The 22,434-nt window shown below is 47.0% G+C and overlaps 1 protein-coding gene across 1 annotated transcript in view; it reads left to right on the top strand.

Annotated features, from left to right (window-relative positions):
- Window positions 1-20,408, top strand: part of si:ch211-250c4.3 (uncharacterized protein LOC100535981 homolog) — a 48,716-nt gene extending 28,308 nt beyond the window's left edge. Inside the window, exons 3-7 of the mRNA XM_061745072.1 lie at window positions 9,896-10,057; window positions 12,554-12,710; window positions 15,102-15,226; window positions 16,750-16,871; window positions 19,461-20,408. Coding sequence (XP_061601056.1) covers window positions 9,896-10,057; window positions 12,554-12,710; window positions 15,102-15,226; window positions 16,750-16,871; window positions 19,461-19,557 — 663 coding nt within the window. The 3' untranslated portion in view covers window positions 19,558-20,408. The remainder of the gene's footprint in view (window positions 1-9,895; window positions 10,058-12,553; window positions 12,711-15,101; window positions 15,227-16,749; window positions 16,872-19,460) is intronic.
- The last annotated feature ends 2,026 nt before the right edge of the window (window positions 20,409-22,434 follow it).

Here is a 22,434-nt window from a genome sequence, read left to right as displayed (position 1 = left end):
GCAGGCTAGAGTAGGTCTGGATGCAGGCTAGAGTAGGTCTGGATGCAGACTAAAGTAGGTCTGGATGCAGGCTAGAGTAGGTCTGGATGCAGGCTAGAGCAGGTCTGGATGCAGGCTAGAGTAGGTCTGGATGCAGGCTAGAGCAGGTCTGGATGCAGGCTAGAGCAGGTCTGGATGCTAGAGTAAGTGTGGATGCAGGCTAGAGTAGGTCTGGATGCTAGAGTAGGTCTGGATGCAGGCTAGAGTAGGTCTGGATGCAGGCTAGAGTAGGTCTGGATGCAGGCTAGAGTAGGTCTGGATGCAGGCTAGAGTAGGTCTGGATGCAGACTAAAGTAGGTCTGGATGCAGGCTAGAGTAGGTCTGGATGCAGGCTAGAGTAAGTCTGGATGCTAGAGTAGGTCTGGATGCAGGCTAGAGCAGGTCTGGATGCAGGCTAGAGTAGGTCTGGATGCAGGCTAAAGTAGGTCTGGATGCAGCAGGCTAGAGTAGGTCTGGGTGCTAGAGTAGGTCTGGATGCTAGAGTAGGTCTGGATGCAGGCTAGAGTAGGTCTGGGTGCTAGAGTAGGTCTGGATGCAGGCTAGAGTAGGTCTGGGTGCTAGAGTAGGTCTGGATGCAGGCTAGAGTAGGTCTGGATGCAGGCTAGAGTAGGTCTGGGTGCTAGAGTAGGTCTGGATGCAGGCTAGAGTAAGTCTGGATGCAGGCTAGAGTAAGTCTGGATGCAGGCTAGAGTAGGTCTGGATGCTAGAGTAGGTCTGGATGCAGGCTAGAGTAGGTCTGGGTGCAGGCTAGAGTAGGTCTGGGTGCTAGAGTAGGTCTGGATGCAGGCTAGAGTAGGTCTGGATGCAGGCTAGAGTAGGTCTGGGTGCTAGAGTAGGTCTGGATGCAGGCTAGAGTAGGTCTGGGTGCAGGCTAGAGTAGGTCTGGGTGCTAGAGTAGGTCTGGGTGCTAGAGTAGGTCTGGATGCAGGCTAGAGTAGGTCTGGATGCAGGCTAGAGTAGGTCTGGGTGCTAGAGTAGGTCTGGGTGCTAGAGTAGGTCTGGATGCAGGCTAGAGTAGGTCTGGATGCAGGCTAGAGTAGGTCTGGGTGCTAGAGTAGGTCTGGGTGCTAGAGTAGGTCTGGGTGCAGGCTAGAGTAGGTCTGGGTGCTAGAGTAGGTCTGGGTGCTAGAGTAGGTCTGGATGCAGGCTAGAGTAGGTCTGGGTGCTAGAGTAGGTCTGGATGCAGGCTAGAGTAGGTCTGGGTGCTAGAGTAGGTCTGGATGCAGGCTAGAGTAGGTCTGGATGTCAGGCTAGAGTAGGTCTGGATGCAGGCTAGAGTAGGTCTGGATGCAGGCTAGAGTAGGTCTGGATGCAGGCTAGAGTAGGTCTGGATGCAGGCTAGAGTAGGTCTGGATGCTAGAGTAGGTCTGGATGCAGGCTAGAGTAGGTCTGGATGCAGGCTAGAGTAGGTCTGGATGCAGGCTAGAGTAAGTCTGGATGCAGGCTAGAGTAGGTCTGGATGCAGGCTAGAGTAGGTCTGGATGCTAGAGTAGGTCTGGATGCAGGCTAGAGTAGGTCTGGATGCAGGCTAGAGTAGGTCTGGATGCAGGCTAGAGTAAGTCTGGATGCAGGCTAGAGTAAGTCTGGATGCTAGAGTAGGTCTGGATGCAGGCTAGAGTAAGTCTGGATGCTAGAGTAGGTCTGGATGCAGGCTAGAGTAAGTCTGGATGCAGGCTAGAGTAAGTCTGGATGCTAGAGTAGGTCTGGATGCAGGCTAGAGTAAGTCTGGATGCTAGAGTAGGTCTGGATGCAGGCTAGAGTAAGTCTGGATGCAGGCTAGAGTAAGTCTGGATGCTAGAGTAGGTCTGGATGCAGGCTAGAGTAAGTCTGGATGCTAGAGTAGGTCTGGATGCAGGCTAGAGTAAGTCTGGATGCAGGCTAGAGTAAGTCTGGATGCTAGAGTAGGTCTGGATGCTAGAGTAGGTGTGGATGCTAGAGTAGGTCTGGATGCTAGAGTAGGTCTGGATGCAGGCTAAAGTAGGTCTGGATGCAGGCTAGAGTAGGTCTGGGTGCTAGAGCAGGTCTGGATGCAGGCTAGAGTAGGTCTGGATGCAGGCTAGAGTAGGTCTGGATGCAGGCTAGAGTAGGTCTGGATGCAGGCTAGAGTAGGTGTGGATGCAGGCTAGAGTAGGTGTGGATGCAGGCTAGAGTAGGTCTGGATGCTAGAGTAGGTCTGGATGCAGGCTAGAGTAGGTCTGGATGCTAGAGCAGGTCTGGATGCAGGCTAGAGTAGGTGTGGATGCAGGCTAGAGTAGGTCTGGATGCAGGCTAGAGTAGGTCTGGATGCTAGAGTAGGTCTGGATGCAGGCTAGAGTAGGTCTGGATGCTAGAGCAGGTCTGGATGCAGGCTAGAGCAGGTCTGGAGCGTTTGACAGATGAGGAAACCCCTTTGATATTCATTCCTTAAAACTGTTGAAAAAGTTTTATTTCAAAATCTTGCTTTGCATAGATCAGCTGAAATCTCAGCATGTTCAGTCGTGGAAACAGTTAGTTAAAAAGTTAATCTGATCTTTCTTTCTTTCTTTCTTTCTTTCTTTCTTTCTTTCTTTCTTTCTTTCTTTCTTTCTTTCTTTCTTTCTTTCTTTCTTTCTTTCTTTCTTAGAGTAGGTCTGGATGCTAGAGTAAGTGTGGATGCAGGCTAGAGTAGGTCTGGATGCTAGAGTAGGTCTGGATGCAGGCTAGAGTAGGTCTGGATGCAGGCTAGAGTAGGTCTGGATGCAGGCTAGAGTAGGTCTGGATGCAGGCTAGAGTAGGTCTGGATGCAGACTAAAGTAGGTCTGGATGCAGGCTAGAGTAGGTCTGGATGCAGGCTAGAGTAAGTCTGGATGCTAGAGTAGGTCTGGATGCAGGCTAGAGCAGGTCTGGATGCAGGCTAGAGTAGGTCTGGATGCAGGCTAAAGTAGGTCTGGATGCAGCAGGCTAGAGTAGGTCTGGGTGCTAGAGTAGGTCTGGATGCTAGAGTAGGTCTGGATGCAGGCTAGAGTAGGTCTGGGTGCTAGAGTAGGTCTGGATGCAGGCTAGAGTAGGTCTGGGTGCTAGAGTAGGTCTGGATGCAGGCTAGAGTAGGTCTGGATGCAGGCTAGAGTAGGTCTGGGTGCTAGAGTAGGTCTGGATGCAGGCTAGAGTAAGTCTGGATGCAGGCTAGAGTAAGTCTGGATGCAGGCTAGAGTAGGTCTGGATGCTAGAGTAGGTCTGGATGCAGGCTAGAGTAGGTCTGGGTGCAGGCTAGAGTAGGTCTGGGTGCTAGAGTAGGTCTGGATGCAGGCTAGAGTAGGTCTGGATGCAGGCTAGAGTAGGTCTGGGTGCTAGAGTAGGTCTGGATGCAGGCTAGAGTAGGTCTGGGTGCAGGCTAGAGTAGGTCTGGGTGCTAGAGTAGGTCTGGGTGCTAGAGTAGGTCTGGATGCAGGCTAGAGTAGGTCTGGATGCAGGCTAGAGTAGGTCTGGGTGCTAGAGTAGGTCTGGGTGCTAGAGTAGGTCTGGATGCAGGCTAGAGTAGGTCTGGATGCAGGCTAGAGTAGGTCTGGGTGCTAGAGTAGGTCTGGGTGCTAGAGTAGGTCTGGGTGCAGGCTAGAGTAGGTCTGGGTGCTAGAGTAGGTCTGGGTGCTAGAGTAGGTCTGGATGCAGGCTAGAGTAGGTCTGGGTGCTAGAGTAGGTCTGGATGCAGGCTAGAGTAGGTCTGGGTGCTAGAGTAGGTCTGGATGCAGGCTAGAGTAGGTCTGGATGTCAGGCTAGAGTAGGTCTGGATGCAGGCTAGAGTAGGTCTGGATGCAGGCTAGAGTAGGTCTGGATGCAGGCTAGAGTAGGTCTGGATGCAGGCTAGAGTAGGTCTGGATGCTAGAGTAGGTCTGGATGCAGGCTAGAGTAGGTCTGGATGCAGGCTAGAGTAGGTCTGGATGCAGGCTAGAGTAAGTCTGGATGCAGGCTAGAGTAGGTCTGGATGCAGGCTAGAGTAGGTCTGGATGCTAGAGTAGGTCTGGATGCAGGCTAGAGTAGGTCTGGATGCAGGCTAGAGTAGGTCTGGATGCAGGCTAGAGTAAGTCTGGATGCAGGCTAGAGTAAGTCTGGATGCTAGAGTAGGTCTGGATGCAGGCTAGAGTAAGTCTGGATGCTAGAGTAGGTCTGGATGCAGGCTAGAGTAAGTCTGGATGCAGGCTAGAGTAAGTCTGGATGCTAGAGTAGGTCTGGATGCAGGCTAGAGTAAGTCTGGATGCTAGAGTAGGTCTGGATGCAGGCTAGAGTAAGTCTGGATGCAGGCTAGAGTAAGTCTGGATGCTAGAGTAGGTCTGGATGCAGGCTAGAGTAAGTCTGGATGCTAGAGTAGGTCTGGATGCAGGCTAGAGTAAGTCTGGATGCAGGCTAGAGTAAGTCTGGATGCTAGAGTAGGTCTGGATGCTAGAGTAGGTGTGGATGCTAGAGTAGGTCTGGATGCTAGAGTAGGTCTGGATGCAGGCTAAAGTAGGTCTGGATGCAGGCTAGAGTAGGTCTGGGTGCTAGAGCAGGTCTGGATGCAGGCTAGAGTAGGTCTGGATGCAGGCTAGAGTAGGTCTGGATGCAGGCTAGAGTAGGTCTGGATGCAGGCTAGAGTAGGTGTGGATGCAGGCTAGAGTAGGTGTGGATGCAGGCTAGAGTAGGTCTGGATGCTAGAGTAGGTCTGGATGCAGGCTAGAGTAGGTCTGGATGCTAGAGCAGGTCTGGATGCAGGCTAGAGTAGGTGTGGATGCAGGCTAGAGTAGGTCTGGATGCAGGCTAGAGTAGGTCTGGATGCTAGAGTAGGTCTGGATGCAGGCTAGAGTAGGTCTGGATGCTAGAGCAGGTCTGGATGCAGGCTAGAGCAGGTCTGGAGCGTTTGACAGATGAGGAAACCCCTTTGATATTCATTCCTTAAAACTGTTGAAAAAGTTTTATTTCAAAATCTTGCTTTGCATAGATCAGCTGAAATCTCAGCATGTTCAGTCGTGGAAACAGTTAGTTAAAAAGTTAATCTGATCTTTCTTTCTTTCTTTCTTTCTTTCTTTCTTTCTTTCTTTCTTTCTTTCTTTCTTTCTTTCTTTCTTTCTTTCTTTCTTTCTTAGAGTAGGTCTGGATGCAGGCTAGAGTAGGTCTGGATGCAGGCTAGAGTAGGTCTGGATGCTAGAGTAGGTCTGGATGCAGGCTAGAGTAGGTCTGGATGCAGGCTAGAGTAAGTCTGGATGCAGGCTAGAGTAGGTCTGGATGCAGGCTAGAGTAGGTCTGGATGCTAGAGTAGGTCTGGATGCAGGCTAGAGTAGGTCTGGATGCAGGCTAGAGTAGGTCTGGATGCAGGCTAGAGTAAGTCTGGATGCAGGCTAGAGTAAGTCTGGATGCTAGAGTAGGTCTGGATGCAGGCTAGAGTAAGTCTGGATGCAGGCTAGAGTAAGTCTGGATGCTAGAGTAGGTCTGGATGCTAGAGTAGGTGTGGATGCTAGAGTAGGTCTGGATGCTAGAGTAGGTCTGGATGCAGGCTAAAGTAGGTCTGGATGCAGGCTAGAGTAGGTCTGGGTGCTAGAGCAGGTCTGGATGCAGGCTAGAGTAGGTCTGGATGCAGGCTAGAGTAGGTCTGGATGCAGGCTAGAGTAGGTCTGGATGCAGGCTAGAGTAGGTGTGGATGCAGGCTAGAGTAGGTGTGGATGCAGGCTAGAGTAGGTCTGGATGCTAGAGTAGGTCTGGATGCTAGAGCAGGTCTGGATGCAGGCTAGAGTAGGTGTGGATGCAGGCTAGAGTAGGTCTGGATGCAGGCTAGAGTAGGTGTGGATGCTAGAGTAAGTCTGGATGCAGCAGGCTAGAGTAGGTGTGGATGCAGGCTAGAGTAGGTGTGGATGCTAGAGTAGGTCTGGATGCAGGCTAGAGTAGGTCTGGATGCTAGAGCAGGTCTGGATGCAGGCTAGAGCAGGTCTGGAGCGTTTGACAGATGAGGAAACCCCTTTGATATTCATTCCTTAAAACTGTTGAAAAAGTTTTATTTCAAAATCTTGCTTTGCATAGATCAGCTGAAATCTCAGCATGTTCAGTCGTGGAAACAGTTAGTTAAAAAGTTAATCTGATCTTTCTTTCTTTCTTTCTTTCTTTCTTTCTTTCTTTCTTTCTTTCTTTCTTTCTTTCTTTCTTTCTTTCTTTCTTTCTTTCTTTCTTTCTTTCTTTCTTTCTTTCTTTCTTTCTTTCTTTCTTTCTTTATCCATTGTGTAATGACATAATACAAATAATCATGCCATAGTTGGTTTTACTATTTAGCAAAAACTTCAGACAAAAAACAACATGACTTTTTCTAGCATGCTATTGTTTATTTATTTATAATGAAGCCAAAAAGAAAAGAAAACTCACCTGGGCAATACTAAATAGCACCATGGTTTAATAGCTTGTAGATCGACCTTTACAAGGAATAACTTAAAGGGGACCTATTATGGCATCTAATGCCTATTTTAAACAAGCCTTGAATGTCTTAAAAACAAGCTTTTGATTGTTTTTGCTAAATAAATTAGAAATTCATCCTCTGAGCCATGTCTTTATCTTCCCAGTCTCTAACCTCATTATCTATGCAGGATTCTGAGTGGGCGGGGCTATGATAATGAGGCTCTGTGCTGATTGGCTGCCTGAATGACGCGATACAGTTAGTTGTGTGCGTTTCACGCATCGGAGACCAACCTCTGTAAATCGCACCCGTCGTTACATAACGACGGGAGCAGAATCTTATTGTCTCGTAGATCCACATGACACTGGACGGCTCATCCGGGCGGCTGTACAGACACTGCAGAATCTGGTTGCTTTCCTCCTTCTCTGAGTTGGCAGGCTGAGGGGAGACCACTTTATATATGTTAAAGCAAGAAAAAAACCTGTTTTCATAATAAGTCCCCTTTAAATTAGCTGTTAGTTGTATGACTTTATCAGCCTGTCACATGTTTTTGGAGGGTTTCTGCTTCATTTTTCAGTGTTACCTCATTGAAGTTTTACAGCGAACTAAGATCCTTACACATTGTCTCAATTGGGCAGAGGTCTGAGGTCTGGTCTGAACACCAACTTCTTCTTAGAACAGATTTCAGTCAGCTCTTGCTTATCGGTGCCTGTATTCCACCCAACAGTACATGAATGATGTCAACCCTTAAGGCTGAATTATGGTTCTGCAACAAATCCACGCTGTGCCTACACCACAGGCCACGCCACAGGCCACGCCACAGGCCACGCCACAGGCCACGCCACAGGCCACGCCACAGGCCACGCCACAGGCCACGCCACAGGCCACGCCACAGGCCACGCCACAGGCCACAGGCCACGCCACAGGCCACAGGCCACGCCACAGGCCACGCCACAGGCCACGCCACAGGCCACGCCACAGGCCACAGGCCACGCCACAGGCCACGCCACAGGCCACGCCACAGGCCACGCCACAGGCCACGCCACAGGCCACGCCACAGGCCACGCCACAGGCCACGCCACAGGCCACAGGCCACGCCACAGGCCACAGGCCACGCCACAGGCCACGCCACAGGCCACGCCACAGGCCACGCCACAGGCCACAGGCCACGCCACAGGCCACGCCACAGGCCACGCCACAGGCCACGCCACAGGCCACAGGCCACAGGCCACAGGCCACGCCACAGGCCACGCCACGGGCCACGCCACGGGCCACGCCACGGGCCACGCCACGGGCCACGCCACGGGCCACGCCACGGGCCACGCCACGGGCCACGGCACGGGCCACGGCACGGGCCACGGCACGGGCCACGGCACGGGCCAGGCCACGGGCCACGCCACGGGCCACGCCACGGGCCACGCCACGGGCCACGCCACGGGCCACGCCACGGGCCACGCCACGGGCCACGGCACGGGCCACGGCACGGGCCACGCCACGGGCCACAGGCCACGCCACAGGCCACGCCACAGGCCACAGGCCACAGGCCACAGGCCACGCCACAGGCCACGCCACAGGCCACGCCACGGGCCACGCCACGGGCCACGCCACGGGCCACGCCACGGGCCACGCCACGGGCCACGCCACGGGCCACGGCACGGGCCACGGCACGGGCCACGCCACGGGCCAGGCCACGGGCCACGCCACGGGCCACGCCACGGGCCACGCCACGGGCCACGCCACGGGCCACGCCACGGGCCACGCCACGGGCCACGCCACGGGCCACGCCACGGGCCACGCCACGGGCCACGGGCCACGCCACAGGCCACGCCACAGGCCACGCCACAGGCCACAGGCCACGCCACAGGCCACGCCACAGGCCACGCCACAGGCCACGCCACAGGCCACGCCACGGGCCACGCCACGGGCCACGCCACGGGCCACGCCACGGGCCACGCCACGGGCCACGCCACGGGCCACGGCACGGGCCACGCCACGGGCCACGCCACGGGCCACGCCACGGGCCACGCCACGGGCCACGCCACGGGCCACGGCACGGGCCACGGCACGGGCCACGGCACGGGCCACGCCACGGGCCACGCCACGGGCCACGCCACGGGCCACGCCACGGGCCACGCCACAGGCCACGCCACAGGCCACGCCACAGGCCACGCCACAGGCCACGCCACAGGCCACGGCGTGCCTGACGCACCTCCCACAAACTGGAACTACGCGTCGAGAGGTTGCAGACCGAGAGGGCTGTGATTGGTTCGCTTGGTAGCAACGCATTTCCAGTTTCCGGTTAGTGAAGCAGTTGTGAACTTTCAGCGCTCTTTTCTTCGTGTGTGCCCTAATCCAGCCATTAGCCTGTTTGACTATTGTCTGGCCAGCGTTTCCATCATGGCTTCTGCTGGTCTTACTGGAGGATTAGTGTCAGCGCGGGAACACCAGGAACACCCGGGGAAAGACCCTGACCTGAACTCACATCCTGCTTTTGTTGTTCAACTTTAGGAATGTTGATGTTTGGAGAATTATTTGCTCAAATTTTCCCTTTTCTGTGTGTGTGTGTGTGTGTGTGTGTGTGTGTGTGTGTGTGTGTGTGTGTGTGTGTGTGTGTGTGTGTGTGTGTGTGTGTGTGTGTGTGTGTGATTAAAACATAGTTTTAATCAAGGAACAAACTCTTTATCAAGTGTCAGTTTTGTGATACCTTAATTGGTATGTGATGATTTAGAAAAATTGTTATAGATTGTTATAGATGTGTTGGATGTTGCTGGCATGAATGTCTGAAGACACAAACTTCCCATGGCAATAGAAGTACAAGTTCAGCTTATGTGGTGTAGTTATAAATAAATGAAAATAAATAACTAGATAAAAAGTGAAAAAATGACACTGGGCCTGATAAATTGCAAGCAGGTCCAAATGCATGAAAATGCACTGAGAACACCGACACATCACTAGCATGGCTGCAGGTTTGTAGTATTGGGAGATGATTTTTCAAAACATGATGGTAGAGCGGGTCTCCAATGATCGGGAGTGGTAGTTCAAATCCTGCTCCCCAGTCATCTGTCCTTGTGTCCTTGGGCAAGACACTTCCCCCTCGTTGCCTCCATTGAGGCGTCGCTGATGTGAATCGATGTTCCTGTGGTGGTGGGAGAGGGCGTTAGGCGCAGATCGGCTGCCACGTTTCCATCAGTCTGGGCATCTTTTCCATCAGGGCAGCTGTAGCCACACGCATTGTTTACCATCAAGTATGAATGAGGAATCAATGGAACCATTGTGAGGACTTTGAGTGTCGAGAAGAGAATCTAATCCATTATTATCTTTATTAAATTCAAATCATTTGACTTTGCAGTATTTTCCACCAACGACCCCCTTATTGGTGGAGATCTTGCGTGTTTTTGCAACTTTTTTTTTGCGTGTGAGAATAATTTACATTAAAAAATGTGCTTGTAATTGTATATAACCTGATTAATTGAGCAACATCTGTGTGTACAGGTGCAACAGCAGAATTCCAGCCCTCCGGGCACCGGCCTGGGCTACCTGGAGCATGTCTGCCAACTCCTCCAGAAGATCGCTCAGCTGCAGGAGATCAATCTGCAGATGCAAAGGCAGATCTGCAGTCTGCAGGAAGATGGCAGGATGGAAAAGATGAAGGAGGTGTGTGAATGTCTCTTCATTCTTCTTAGATTGTGAGAGTCTGCATAACCAAGTACAAATGACAAATATATTCCCTGAAGCCTAAGGATAAGGATCCCATAAGGGGATCTTGCAGCTTTGTATTGTCACAAGCAAAAGTTACTCCTGTAGAGAATGCTTTTGGAGTGAGGAGGAGACTAATCACTTCATAAATGTAATGAAAGATAGTAACGATTCACAGACCAGGCAGAGACGGCTCGTCACTTCCACTTGCCAGTTTATTGCCAGGAAGGTATTGAACAGGTTTACAGCCAAAAACAAAGAGCACAAGCCCATCAGAACTCACACTTCGTGGGCTAATACCACAACAACTTCAATTAGGACCCCTGAAGAAGAAACTAGGGTTCAGCCCCCCCTCCCTCTGCCACCAGCACCTTTCATGACATCACTGGCAGTCCTGTGACAGAGAGACGAGAGAATACAGGCTGATCTCCCACTTCATAACCCTCCCATATCACGGTCGCTACAGTATGAACATTTATGCATTTGTAGACGGTAGAAAGTACCGGGATAGCAAGATTTACAAAAAGTTGAGCGAAAAGTTGCGTGAAACCAGATCCAGCTCCGCTGGAAGACGCTGGAAAAGGAACTACAGGACGAAAACAAAACCACTTCTACTGGGCTGTTGATTATCCACCGTGCTGCTGTTATTGTTGTTGTTTTGAATTTGGATACAGGAAGAAGAAGTGGAAATGACGGGAATTGCGTCATGATGTTCTCCGTGCGTCGCTGGTTTGATCCAGATATCCCTAATGATTAATTACCATGGAAACAGGGATAACCCTGTTTGCTCACGCATGGAAACGGAATATTCTGAATGTTTCAGTAACTGGAATATTAGCAATAACCCGAATTTTGACTGCATGTAACCGTAATCTGTGTTTTGGATCGACTGGTTTAAGGTGTTTGTTGCCATGTTTCATCATCTCCCCCTCTCAGTGGAGGTACTGTACGTGGAAATAGCTTCAAATCCAGCTTCAGCAGCATCCACAGCAGTCAAAGTAGAGGCATTCCTAAAGCGCAGACTGGTTAGCAGGACCTCCGTTTCTTTGTCCACCTGAAAAAGAATGGCCATTGAACCGTGAGTCTGTGAGCCGTTTGTCCCAGGACCATCCAGAGGGGAAGAAAGTGCTACAGTAAATGCTGTGCAAACTGGAGGATCGTACTACTCACCTGATCAATTATTATTCATCTTGGATTCGTTTAAAGAAGGCTTTGGCGTTGAAATATAAAGAATGGTTGATATATTGTTGCAGGCAGAGGAAATGGCAATTCTCCTCCATTTTACCAGCAGATGGCAGACTTGCCTATGGACGGACTCAAGCAGATGAACCTCCGTTCACTCGTGTAGGAGTTGACTAGTGAGGAGCAGGAGCAGTACGGTGAAAAGATATGGTGTCATATTTACCTGTCTTGCATTGAGAGCCATCCACTTTCCCTGGATACTGAAATATAAACGCTCTGAGTCTGACAATGGAACACATTTGGTGGGAGCAGAATGTGAGCTAAAAGCAGTAATTGGGCATGGGAACCAGGCACAGTGCGTGATGTGTTACTCCAAACAGGCATCAAGTGGACGTTCAACCCCCTGCTGTCCCATCGTGGAGGAGCATGGGAGGCTGATCAGGGGCCTCATTTATAAAGATAAGCCACCTTCTACGCAAAGGTTGGGATTTAAAAAGAAAAAACTAACCGAAAAATGTGTGTATCTTTACACCAACCCTGATCTTAGCACACGAACATTTTGAAGATATGGGGAACTGGCGACGCAGGCGGTGAGGTGGTGAAATGAAGCCAGATTCATGTCATACTGTTAATGTCATCACATATCAGACTTATAGATCCATGTACACCCAAGCTGGTGTTCTGCTGAGCTGTCCTACCTCGGCAGAAAATACTACCGTACCATCCCCGTTTCTTTTATCTCAGTTTCTTTTTTTTCAAAGGCTTTTTGATGCAAATAGACGATTTAACAGCAGGAAGTCAGAATGTGCTTCACATAGATCTATGTGTACGACGCTTTGGCGGAAGAAAAAAAACGTAAAATTCACGCTTCCACATAGATATTGGCAGGTAGGATGATTTGACAGATGAAAATACCCTGTCAGATCACGCTTCCACATAGATACATGTTGATGTCTATGTGGAATCGTGGTCTGACGGGGTATTTCTCTTTCTATTTTTTTGTTCAACCTTTACTTGACCAGGAACAGCCTTTATTGCTGATGTGCATATTGGTTAAGTTATACCCAGACTGCAGAAAACATTGCTGCAGGCTATGTTGAGTCTCCACCAGTGCAGTAATTATTTACCATCACCATAATAATGCACATGCTTAACATAATTGCTTTTACAATTAAAATACGTTTGGATTATTTTTTGTAACAAAAACATGTGACTTACAAGGCCTAAATAAAGAATACAAGGGAAACATGAAACTTTTTTTTTCCTTCCCAGGACTGTTTCCAGCAGCGCTGCATCTGTGGAGCAGCAGCGTTTTCCTCTCAGGAGCTGCAGAAAAGGCTCTCCACTAGTGACCTTTCACCCCACAGTCTCTCTGATCTGTCCAGCATCCCAGAGTTCAGCCGGCAGCCGCCACTATCACCCAGGACAGGTACATTCTCTCATCTGCATCGTATGTAGTGGCACACAAACACAGAATTCTGTCTTGCCACTGGAGTTAAAGAGCGTACTTTTTGCTGTTATGTTGTAATATGCAGGTCTAGTTAACCTGTTGCATCCAATCACTGCTACCATCAGCACCTCACAAACCTGCTTCAGAGGGATGGGACAAATATCTGGCACACGGTTTGAATTTCAACAGATATTTAGTTTGGGTGTTTTTCTGATGAGGTGTTGACATTGTTATCAGGTAGGAGACAGCGCCCCCCACAGACCTGGGGCCGGATTCACCAATATGTTTTTAAGAACCATCTTAAGAAATGTCTTAAGATCTAAAATTAAGAAGTTCATAAGAAACTTCTTAAGTGCAATTCCTCAATATTTTCTTAAGAACCGTCTTAAGAACTGTCATTTCTTACGAATTTCTTATTTTTCCTACTTAAGAACTTCTTAAAATATGTCATTGCATTGCACGCGCCAACAAACAACATATACAGGCCTGTCTCGGAAAATTAGAATATTGTGATAAAGTTCTTTATTTTATTGCGACGTGGCAGGGATGAGAATCAGCACCTCCAAAACCGAGGCCATGGTTCTCCATCGGAAAAGGGTGGCATGCCTTCTCCGGGTGGGTGGAGAAGTCCTGCCTCAGGTGGAGGAGTTCAAGTATCTCAGGGTCTTGTTCACGAGTGAGGGAACGATGGAGCGGGAGATTGACAGACGGATCGGTGCAGCGTCCGCAGTTATGCGGTCGATGTACCAGACCGTCGTGGTGAAGAGGGAGCTGAGTCGAAAGGCGAAGCTCTCGATTTACCGGTCAATCTACGCACCTACCCTCACCTATGGTCATGAACTTTGGGTAGTGACCGAAAGGACAAGATCGCGGATACAAGCGGCCGAGATGAGTTTCCTCCGCAGGGTGGCTGGACGCTCCCTTAGAGATGAGTTTCCTCCTCAGGGTGGCTGGATGCTCCCTTAGAGATAGGGTGAGGAGTTCTGTCACCCGGGAGGAGCTCGGAGTCGATCCGCTGCTCCTTCACATTGAGAGGAGTATGTAGCAGAGGACAGTGGTCCTGTGTAGCAGAGGACGGTGGTCCTGTGGGCAGGACAGTGGTCCTGTGTAGCAGAGGACGGTGGTCCTGTGTAGCAGATTCAGGCTCGGTTCTGAAGCCTGACCAAGAACCTGCTGCTGCTGAACAGCATTCATACACGTTTGTGGAGTGCTGCACAGATCTTTTATACAATAGACATAATTATTGACGTGGTCTTAAAGGGCCCTGTAGCACCCTATAATGTAATAATTTCACTGTATAATGTAATAATTTCACCCTATAATGTAATCATTTCCTATAATGTAATAATTTCACCGTATAATGTAATAATTTCCTATAATGTAATAATTTCACCGTATAATGTAATCATTTCACCCTATAATGTAATAATTTCCTATAATGTAATAATTTCGTATAATGTAATAATTTCCTATAATGTAATCATTTCACCCTATAATGTAATCATTTCACCCTATAATGTAATAATTTCCTATAATGTAATAATTTCCTGAAAATGTAATAAAATTTGCACTTAACTCAATCAAAAATGTAATAAAACCCAATAATGTAATAACTTCACCAATAATGTAATAAAATATCCTAACAGATATTGTAATAACATTTTTACCGATAATATAATACCTTATTACGTTATTGGGAATTTATTACATGGAACTCAAAGTCTGCAATTTAACCCAATAGTCATTCTGGTGTTTCAAATCCAGCGTATATAACATTCTTAGATACTTAAAACACAAAATGTAGAACTCTGGACTGAACATGAACATATATATTACATTATTTGTCAAGTATTACATTATCAGTTTTGGAAAAGAAAGACCCACCTGAAAAGTAACAAATTCCCAATAACGTAATAAGGTATTATATTATCGGTAAAAATGTTATTACAATATCAGTCAGGATATTTTATTACATTATTGATGAAGTTATTACATTATTGGATTTTATTACATTTTCGATTGAGTTAAGTGCAAATTTTATTACATTTTCAGGAAATGATTACATTATAGGAAATGATTACATTATAAGAAATTAATACATTATAGGAAATTATTACATTATAGGGTGCTACAGGCCTTTTGGAGAGTCTTCCCTCCTAAAGGGGAGTTTTTCTTGCCACTGTTTGGCTTAAGGTTTTTCTCCCACTAGGGGAGTTTTTACCTGCTATTGTTTATGTAATAATTGCTCGGAGGTTTATGTTCTGATCTCTGGAAAGCACCTAGAAACAACTTCTGCTGTAATAGAGGCTATATAAATAAAATTGAATTGAAAAACAATATCAATAGTATTATTTGTGATTGTATGTTTAGGCAGTAGGAGTGAATGTTTGACCCCCACCCCTCTGTGGAAGAGAAGCCTGAACCGGAGGAGTTATACCGAGGGGGACAGCTGCTTCCTCAGGGACAACGAGGGACTGTCCGTCCCCCAGCGCAGGGTGAGGACGCTCGCTCGCTCAAACTATTGCTTTCTTGAGCAGGTGTCTACATTATTTGTCCAGGAAATTGGAGATAATTTCAGTTTTATTTTTAGATCTCTTGACTGCACAGTGTTAATACTCCAACACAAAGATGTATGGACTCTGTATATCCTGACATGTGACTCAAAAACCTCCTTTGCTTGAAAAAACAAGAGCGGAAAACTGGGTTAAACCGCTGCATAAGATACAATGCCAGGCCAACACTAGGGCCCCTGCACCCCGGCTGCACACCAGCTCTGAGCTGCTGCCTGGAAGCCCCTCCTACAAGAAACAATTCAATTTACCAACATATGTAATGTTTATGCACAAAATATTTTTGTGAAAACCAAACCAGCAATATACTGTTGTGTAGTATTGCATGCGCAGGTCTGCTGCAGCGTAGAAACACGCTGGTGTATTAACGTACACTTTCCCAAACACCACACCTTCCTGTGTGACTGACTGAACAGGAAACTGTGTGAGAGGGTCACAAAATAACCTTGATTTCAACTGTGTGATGGTGGCACTGTTTCCTCCAGATGTTTGTGGTAGTGTACGTCCTGCTGCTGAGTACGACACAGAGAAAATAAAAACACAGGCAAAGTGGCGAGACGGACTGTTGCAGGGAGCCGGAGCTGACCATACCTGACATGTTATTCCCTGCACAAAAGATATGTAGAATAGATCAAGATCATGAACAAGTACTCTTCCTTCTTCCTTCCCAGTGACCTCTGCAGACGGCTGGGACAGTCTGCTGCTGTAAAAATACAATTACTTGTGGACACTTTTGGCAAAAGTCATTTTTTTTGTTATTGAACTTTTTATTAAAGAAATAAAGTCAGTCATACAGGATTTACATCATCGCAGTATCAATATTGCATTGTTTTTCATAAGAAAATTAAAAAAATAAATAAATAAATCAACCAATGAATAAGTAAAACAAATCATCAACCAAAATCCGATGTACAGTCAATCCAAGACTAATACCAAGCAAATAAATAAATCAAGGAGAAATCAAAAAGAAGATGCATCTGTAAGGGGACAGGGAAAAAGGACCTTCCCTTCCGTCTCTCGAACATTCAGAGGAATCGCCTTAAAATAGTAAATACTCCTGTGCAGAAAAAATAAATCGATAAAGTAAAGTAAAATACATTTTTCTTTGTTTCTTTGGTACACCATCAGCACCAGTTATCGGTCAACAACAATAGCTACAGAGTCAATATATACATTTACCTCATGTAAACCGTTTGGCCTTCATATATATATTTGTGAAAACCCTTGGTTGATAACTGTACTGGCAATAATAAAACAAAATATAATTGTAAAACAGTAGAATATTGCATCCAAGTATGACTCTTATTAGAAAAAAAAAGAAAAGAAGGAAAGTTAAGAAAAATAGAAAACAAACAGATGAACTGAACTCTGAGTGGAGTTAGGAACTGGGGTTTGTTTTCATTATGTATCAGGCAAAAGTCATTTTTAAAGAAAAATTGTTGTTTCAGCTAAGTGAAAGCTACACCTGGGGCCGAGTGAAAGAACTTGTGAGGAAAACTAAAGGGAAGAATCCGAGCAGGCTGGGACTGAGTTCCTCTTCCCTGAAGATGTCCTGCCCTCAGCTGTACAGGTGAGGAACACTGCAGATTCCTGCAACTGTCTTCATCTTTATCTCAGGAGTTGTGAGGAACACTGCACATCCATCTTCATCTCAGGAGTTGTGTTTTCTTGCTGTTTCTTTATACACGTCCCATCAAAGGTTTGCCTGACAAACCCTGCAGATCTGAGCAGATCACAAGCTTATGACATAACCTTATGACTCATCAAACCCCGTCGCTGGGGCCTTTGCTTATATCAATGCCCAAAGAACAAATCATTTACACAGGTGTTTTTTTTCTTTCCTTTTCAATTCAAAACCAAGTGCAGCTTTAGGCTTTTCAGCTAGTTTGTCAAAGTTGGACTGAACATCCTGCTAATGTGGAACCCTAGCAGACATAAAAGATTCAGTTCAATTCAATTCAATTTTATTTGTATAGCGTCTAATACAACAGATGTTGTCTCTAGACGCTTTTCAGAGACCCAGAACATAAACATAAACATAAACATAAACATAAACCCCCGAGCAAGGCGAAACTTTAGTTTCAGAGGTGGGGGACACAAGTAGGATGGGTAAATTTGTGCGTGTAGCTGTAGCGTGGATGTGCAGTGGCTTTGTAAGACTATGTGTGTGTGAATGCGAACGATCAAACGATTTTAATATGCATTTACTTTTTTAGACACTTTTTAACTTTTTTTTTTGCCCGTTTTTGGAAAATGCTGGGTCTGCATTCTTGGCCAGGGTTGATTTTTCATTTTCAAAAGCTTGGGCACAGAAAAAACATAGAATTCCATTGACTCCTTCTTTATAATGGAGCCAAGGAAACTCACAGCACCACTTCTCTTGATCTTAAGGTTTTGTTGCTGAGATGTTGTTCTACAATCACTTATGTGCTAACATGGTTGGGTTCCTGCCTGCCTGCACTTCTTCACTTGCGCCTGTCTCCACATATTTCTCCTATGAAATATGAAAATAGATCATGTTCATTCCTTCCTTTCCTTATAAACAAACCAAAATCACCTAACCATTTACAACATATTAACAGGTAGGGTTATCACGATCTGGGTAAGATATAAGATCTGGGTTATCACATCCTTGTGCATCTGTTGGATGAGAGAGTTTAGCATCAGTCCCTGTTCTACGAGCTTCCCCTTGTTTCCTGTAAATGTGCACAAGCTATTGAATCTTGGAGGTGTTTAGTGTTGCCAATGATTCCCTTAAATGATGGCACAGTAAAAAGGAAAAAAAAGAAGTGATTTGTCAAGCAAGAGGGTAAGAGGCTAGTTATAGATGGTGTGGACAAATGAACAGGAAGGATGGTGAATATATTGGCAGGAGGGTGGTGGAGCTGAAGCTGCCACACAGAAAAAGGGAAGGACCAAACAGGAGGTTTCTGGATGTGGTGAAAGAGGATGTGCAGTTGGTCCGAGTGACAGAAATAGACCCGTATTATTATTATTATGGTGACCCATAAAGGGCCCCTAAATACCCTTAAAGACACAAGGACAAAGTTATATGTTGTTTTTCTGAGATCGCTTGTGTCTAATCCTAAAAGCCACTATGATCACATGTTGTCTTTACACAAAAAAAACATGGGACTAAAAGAGGAGTTCTATCATTTGAATGATTGCATGTCCAATAATGAGATGTTGAAAGATCAGAAATGCTTTCACACTCCCAAACGTAAACTTTTGGGAGCTGAAAGAGTTTCAGCATGTAAGGCTGAAATCCACTGAAAAGGAGCATGCTCTTTTCCAAGTTTGTTGTAGGAAACGTAAAAGAGTCAAAGGAATGCAAGTTATTCGCCTGAAGTGAATAAAAGTCGGCATGAGTCATTTTTGAGGTGGAAGAGTCGTGACAATTTCAGTGACTTCAGTGGCAGGTTTCTGGGCGATGGAGATAAGACACACTATCAGGTTCATGTTTGCTCTTGTGAAGAGAAGAGAGGCTGCTGTTCACGCTCTCTCAGACCCTCATGAGGGTCTACTTTCCCTCATGAGGGTCTACTTTCCCTCATGAGGGTCTACTTTCCCTCGTGAGGGTCTGAGAGAGCGTGAACCCTCATGAGGGTCTGAGAGACTGTGAACCCTCGTGAGGGTCTGAGAGAGCGTGAACCCTCATGAGGGTCTGAGAGAGCGTGAACCCTCATGAGGGTCTGAGAGACTGTGAACCCTCGTGAGGGTCTGAGAGAGCGTGAACCCTCATGAGGGTCTGAGAGACCGTGAACCCTCATGAGGGTCTGAGAGAGCGTGAACAGCAGCCTCTCTTCTCTCGAGCGCTTAAACAAAGTAAAACTGTGATGGGAGTTGGGGGACTGCTGGCTGCTCAGCTTCTCCTTCTGTCCTGAGCAGGGTCTGGCACCAACAGCCAGAGGAGAGAGGGGTTACACAGTCAGCTCTAAGGTATGCTTTGAGGTGTGGGAGAGTTTCCCAGTGGAATTAAGCCTGATGAGATATGGCTGCTATCCAGGATTGATTAGAAAGAACCAACCTCCTCCTGAGACGTGCACGGCTGCAGGGACGAGCTGGCGTCAGATGTTGGTGGTCAAAGTGAAGCACCGTGCACCATAAATAAGATAAAGAGCCAGTTGGTCTCAATTGAAATCTACTTTCCTCTTTCCAGACCTGACAAAGAGCCCACGGAACCTGGATTCAAAAGCAGGAAGTCCATGTACGGCTGGGGCCACCACAGCAAACTGGACTTGTCTTGGCCGCAGTGAATGTTCACTTGGTGCAAACTTTTATTCCCCTTTTCTTTTTTGGACTTGTCTTTTCTCACCTGTGTGAAGTTTAAAGAATCCAGTGACTTTAGTGTGTCAGCACTATGTTGGAAAATATCTTGTTCCTCATGGACAATGACCTGTCGGTTGTACCTTACTGTAAACTTCCATAACTCTAAATGACTCCATGTGTCGCTCACACATGTGCTACTGTGACTGTTCGGCTGCTACGGACGTTAATGTTGATACTACTTACTGACATCAATGATTCTCATGAAGATGCTGAGAAGTCTGCTCTGAAATACACACATAGCATTTATATTTGCAATCTGTTGTAAATATTAGACAAGTGGCACCCATCTTGTACAAAACCTTTGTAGTCTGCTAACATTCACGTGAAAGTGGAATACTATTTTCAAGCCACTATGTATTTCTTTTGATATTGTAAAACTGTTATTTCTGCCCTTTTTTTGCAGATATTTAATAAACTATAAAAGTGTACTTCATGATTTGTTGCGAGTCTGAGGAAACAACGACGGTATTAGCAGGAAGTCCCAGGAAACAAATGTCAACATATCACAACATCCTCGTTGCATACAAAGCTGAGTTTTCCTCTGCTGTACTGTTACTTCATAATATACCATACTTGTACTATGATGTTGTGTACTTGTTTGATGACAAAGCGGTTGGTTTAAATGCGATCACTGAATCCTGATGACATCACAGACATTTATGTCTCACCGTAGGACAGACGACTGTCTCTGTTCTATATTCACAGTACCCATACTGCATCAGTATATTCACATTTATTTTTCACAATAAAGTAAATCAAAGAATAATAATTCTTAATGTATTCTTTTATTGTGAAGTAAAAATGACGTATTGATTTGTCTTGTTTGTGAAACTGGTTCATGTCCATTAGGTGTTTGAAACTCTTCCCTTTGTTAAAAGTTTAATGTGAAATTAATACGACATGAAGGAAACGACATCAAAAGATGGAAATGTGAGAGAATTGATGTAGCAGCACACAGCAGGCAGGTGGAAGCAGCAGTGGGATGACCAGAGGTGGGGGAGGGGGGGGGGGGCCGTCAGCAGCACACAACAGTCATGTGGAAGCAGCAGCGGGATGACCAGAGGGGGGGAGGTGCAGGCAGGCGGAAGCAGCAACAGCAGACATCCACGTAGGCAGGTGGAAGCAGCAACGGGATGACCGGGGATGGGGGGGGGGGGGGGGGGGGGGGGGGGGGGGGGGGGGGCTTCCGAGATTTACGTACTGAACCAATAAAAAAGGTCTTCATTTGTTGCATCCGGTGTGCTTGAGATAGCAAAGTTTGTATTTGTAGTGTAAGCCTGCTAGGCTGTTAGTCACCACAGAGGGGGTCAATGTGGAGATGGTGTTCACTTACAGGCATCTGGGAATACATCTGGACAATAGGCAGAAACTGGTCAGTCAACACTGAAGCACTCGACAAGAAAGGGCAGAGCAGAGCAGACTGTGGTCCTTCAACGTCTGCAGCAAGCTCCTCTGGATGTTGCAGTCTGTTGTTGCCACTGTCCTCTTCTATGGTGTGGTTTGCTGGGGAGGAAGCCAGAAGAGGGATGCTGCACAACTGACTGTGTCTCTGGGGCTCTGTCGAGGAGCTCCGTACCATGACACTCTCTTTCATAGAGAACTGTACCGCCACATTCACTCTCATAGAGTACCGTACTTACTCTCATAGAGCCCGTACCATGACACTGTCTTTCATAGAGCACGATCACCATGACACTTACTCTCATAGAGCACCATACTGACTCCCATTCTCATAGAGCATCGTACTGTTACACTCACTCTCATTGAGCACCGTACCGTGACCCCCACTTTCATAGAGCAGCATGCCGTCACACTCACTGTCATACAGCACCGTACCAGGACATTCACTCTTATGCAGCACCGTACCTTGACATTTACTGTCATAGAGCACCATAGCCATGAAACGCACTTTCATAGATCACAATGCCGTCACTCTCACTCTCACTCTCATATGGCGCTTTTCCACAAGTACCTACTCAGCCCGACTCAACTCGCCTCGGTTTTGCGCTTTTCCACTAACTTTTTCTACTCTGCCGAGCTTCTAAGCGGCTGAGTCGGCTGGATCTGACGGCGGAAATCAGCGAAAGAGAGACTCTGACTGCGGCTTCTCGTTCATTTTATTCAACAGCCAATGGCAGGACTAAAGTCTGTTTCATGATCCGACTCTGAGGTGCAGATGTTCATAAACCTGGTGCTGAGGAGAGAATTAAAAAGGGATCTAGACGGGTGATAAGGAACCACCAGATCCACCAGGAGCTCTGTCTCTTCATAGCTGCTCACGGCTCCAGCTGACTTTTCCAGCAGTGCAGAGACAAACTAACAAAAAAATAAAAAGCGTCGCCGCTTGACGCTTCTTTCTCATTTTTTAACTTGATATGGAACACAAGCAACAGACCCAGCAGCACATCTATCATCTCCTCCAGGTTCTACATCTTTAGTGTTGTCTTCTTCGTTTAGATCACACAATCAAATACGTCACAGCTCCTACTTCTGCTCCAGGTGCTGAATTGTTATGGAAAAGAAACCAGGCCGAGTTGAGTGGAGCTGAGCTGAGATGAGTAGAGCCGAGTAGGTACCAGTGGAAAAGTGCCAATAGAGTACCGTACCATGCACACAGAATCCTAGGCTCAGTCCCTGTTCTGTCACGGTGCTTCATGTTTAGTCATCCTTAAGAACACTATGTAGAGTTTTGATTCAGTTTTATTCTGTTTTTTTTTTGTATTTATATTTATTTACTTATATTCCTTTTTCTATGTAATGTTTGTATGCTACTGAGACCTTGAATTTCCCTTTGGGGATCAAGA

Source organism: Cololabis saira, chromosome 17 (genome assembly GCF_033807715.1).
Source record: "Cololabis saira isolate AMF1-May2022 chromosome 17, fColSai1.1, whole genome shotgun sequence".
Taxonomy (NCBI): domain Eukaryota; kingdom Metazoa; phylum Chordata; class Actinopteri; order Beloniformes; family Belonidae; genus Cololabis; species Cololabis saira.
This window is presented reverse-complemented; position numbering and strand designations above follow the sequence as displayed.